The following is a 3,462-nucleotide window of genomic DNA, read 5'->3' as shown; positions in this document are numbered from 1 at the left end:
CCATATTTATTTCATTAGCTCCAGCACTATCATCATCCCTATTCTTACTTTACTACAGCTATGTTAGTGACCTGGAAGAAATATGCAGCTCACATATGTCACTGGCTGTAAAACCTTGTCAGTGACTCGCCACACATTACAGCAAGGTAGTCAGTTTACAATGTTTAGTGGCCCTTTAACTCCTAGTCCGGCACGGGAAAGGACAGCAATGTGAAAGCGCTCTATCCTTTCCGTCATATTCCAGTCAGGCAGCGGCGGGGCAGCTATGTGAAAGTGGTGTATTACTTGCCATGCAATCGAGTTAGGCGCAGCGGTGGGACAGCCCTTGGTGTCCTTATTCTGAACAGAGGTCCTGTAGTTCCGCGTTGTCAGATCCGCGGGTGCTCGCACCACGTCACGGGCTGCTGGAGGAGGTCTCGGTTCCCGGGACCCCGGCATGTCCACCCCACTGGAATCAGACGACGCTTATGATTTCCTCTTCAAGATCGTGCTGATCGGGGATGCCGGGGTCGGGAAGACGTGTGTGGTGCAGAGGTTCAAGAGCGGTGTCTTCGTGGAGCGTCAGGGCAGCACCATCGGGGTGGACTTCATCACCTTGCCTTGTCATTCAAAAACTGCACAGTCATGCCAAGACTTGGAGTTATGCAACTTCTTAAAGTGTATGTATGGACCAAACTTTTTTTTTTTTTTACTTGGATAGAGTAGTGAAGGGTTACAGCTATTTTGTTTTGTCTGTGTATGGGGTCATTCCAAATTTCCCTTCACTTCCTGTCCCAGAAACACAACAGTAAGTAAGAGGAAATCTCCCAAAGTGGAAGTTGTCCCCAGAACAGGTATCGGCAATGGAAGAGTCCCCCTCTCCTGGGGACCGAGGTAACATTTTGGATCCGCTTTCCTTCTCGGTGACCGTGATCATCAATATAAACAAAGGGGCGAATCTCCCCAATGGGGACACAGACCGCAATAAAAACTTGGCCGGGGTAGGCAGCTTCGGCCCTCCAGCTTTGTTGAAACTACAAGTCCCATCATGCCTTTACCTCTGGGAGTCATGCCTGTGGCTATCAGAGTCTTGCAGTGCCTCATGGGACTTGTAGTTCCAGAACAGAAGGAGGGCCAAGGTTGTCTACCCATGGTTTAGCCCTTCCCCCACTCTATCCAGAGATACAAATCAAATGTTGTGCACCTGTCAGCACACCATATGATGCGTGTCCCTGCGCCCTGTACATGTCTACAAAGCATGCTTTTGTACATATGATGAGGCGGTTGCCATCCGCCAACAACCGTAGCACCCATCTTATTACATTGGAATAGCGCCATCCGAGTGCGGTGGGTATATGGACTGTGTGTGTGTGCCCTGTACATGGCTCTGTATTTTTTGCTGAATTTTGTTTTTCTGTTTATACCATGTTTATAGTTTTCTTTAGATGACGGGGAAATGCCAGCCCCCTAGCTGTGGTAAAACTACAAATCCCATGATGCATCTGTCTCCTGGAGTCATGCCTGTGGCAGTGAGAATCTTGCAATGCCTCATGGGATTTGTAGTTCCACAACAGTTGGAGGGCCAGAATTTGCCCGCCCCTGACATGGGGGATTCCAATAGTCAAGTATGATTGCACTGTGTGGTTGAAGGTAATGTATGAGGAGGACGAACATATACATGTGAAACTTTACACGGCAAGAGATAGCCCGGGGCACCTGCTGAACCTCTCTCCTGTACACATAGTTGTGTTTGAACAGCTTTGTCCTGTGTCATCGTCATAGACCGGGCCCTTGCCTTTTGTTCTCTCAGCGAGTTCAGAAAGTCTTGCAAAATAAGACAGACACATCCTGTTGTGTTCCTTGTGTAACAGAACAGAACGCACAGTACAGGCCTCCAGCCTCAGATAAAGTGCAACTCCAGACCTGTGTTTATTCAGACACTGAATAAACACAGGAACCTGTCACGTCTGTGTCCCCGTCGAGGAGCTTTCCTGTCCCAGTGGCAGTGTAGTCACCAAACAGGAAGTTTTTCCTATAAATCAGCCCTCTCAGGGAATAAAATTTGGCCAGCTGGAAGCACTTTTGTAGGTCCGTATGCCATACGTCCTTGGCAGCGAAAGGGTTAAAGGCCTAAAGTCACTTCACAGACCAGGGGTAGGCAACCTTAGCCCTTCAGCCCTTAGCCCTCTGGCTGTGAGAATCTTGCAATGCCTCATGGGATTTGTAGTCCCCTGGTCTAACTCTTCCCCACTCTATCCAAAAGGAAAAACATTTTTTCCTTCACATACACCTTTTAATAGCAGGTATTTAGCAGAATTGTATATGGAACTCCAAATTTTTTTTAAAGGTTTGGATAACGTGAGGGAAGGTTAGAACCTGTGCCAAGTTTTATTGATGTCTGGGCTGCGTTGGGAAGTTTTCCTCTCGCTTTCTATTCCGGTGACACATTGTTTGAATATTAAAAGAAAACTATGAGGTAAGTGTTTTTCCCCTTAGTTCTCCTAAGGGTCACGGGAGGACATATACTAGTGTCCTCCCATGACCCAAAGCTTAGTATACCGCAAGCTACATTACTGTCGAGATCCACCCAGCTGCGGGAGTGACAGCTGACTCTGCCTATCTAGAAACAGAGCCAGCTGTGCCTGCCCCCTCCCCCGTCTGTTCCGCCAGTCAGTGCTGGAGGATCGGACAGGGGAGGGTGGAATCCCTGCACGGAGCCGTGACTGACAGTCACCGCACTCTGCAGGGGCATGACCGAAAAGTGAGCGAGCGACAGTTTCATTTGTCACACGTCGGCTCGAACTATGAGGATGACTGATTTTCACTCACCTCATAGTTCTCCTTTAAGGAGAAAGACTCCTCCCTAATACCCTTGTCATCCATCTCCAAAACAGAACAAGGTTTGCCTGGGGTACCCCCTTGAAGTGAACATGAGGCAAGGCTGCAAACATTGAAGTCTTTACATCTTCGAAGTAAGCAATAAATGAGCTTGGAAACAAGTCCTCACTGACCTCTGTAGCTGCAGGTACCGTGGAGCAATTAATTCTCAAACGTCATGCAAGCCGTTTCCTCCGCAGCCTTCTAATCTCTAATGCAGGGGTAGGCAAATTCCAGTCTTAAAGTGAACCCGTGGCCAAGCTATCGAAATTGAGGTGCTACATATTCAAAACAAGTGGTCAATGACCTTTCAAACAAGCCCTCACTGATCTCTGTAGCTGCAGCTGCTCTGGAGCTATTCCTCAATAGTTCACTAAAGTCCTTATCTCAGCAGCTCATCCCCCCCCCCCCCCCCCCCCTCCACTCCACTGTGATTACATTTAAGCAGGGGGTAGGCAAACTCCAGCCCTCCAGCTGTGGTAAAACTACAAATCTCATCGTGAATGTGCTTCATGGAGTCATGCTTGTGGCTGTCAGTCTTGCAATGCCTAAAGGGATTTGTAGTTGCCCCACAGCTGGAGGGCCGGAGTTTGCTCACCCCTGCTT

At 48.6% G+C, this 3,462-nt stretch overlaps 1 protein-coding gene across 4 annotated transcripts in view; it reads left to right on the top strand.

Annotated features, from left to right (window-relative positions):
• The first annotated feature begins 261 nt into the window (after positions 1–261).
• RAB43 (RAB43, member RAS oncogene family) overlaps positions 262–3,462 on the top strand; it is an 18,233-nt gene continuing 15,032 nt past the window's right edge. The window contains exons 1-2 of one of the 4 annotated variants that reach the window (XM_018557188.1): positions 262–589; positions 954–980. In XM_018557188.1, coding sequence (XP_018412690.1) covers positions 437–589; positions 954–980 — 180 coding nt within the window. In that variant the 5' untranslated portion in view covers positions 262–436. Of the gene's footprint in view, positions 622–953; positions 981–2,099; positions 2,115–3,462 lie in introns of all 4 variants that reach the window. The other 3 variants (XM_018557187.1, XM_018557185.1, XM_018557184.1) reach the window with 3 other exon arrangements.

The sequence above is a fragment of the Nanorana parkeri genome, unplaced genomic scaffold (genome assembly GCF_000935625.1).
Source record: "Nanorana parkeri isolate BGI_ZX_2015 unplaced genomic scaffold, ASM93562v1 scaffold270, whole genome shotgun sequence".
In the NCBI taxonomy this organism is placed as follows: Eukaryota; Metazoa; Chordata; class Amphibia; order Anura; family Dicroglossidae; genus Nanorana; species Nanorana parkeri.
The sequence above is the reverse complement of the archived record's forward strand: the minus strand, read 5'-3'. Positions and strand labels throughout refer to the sequence as shown.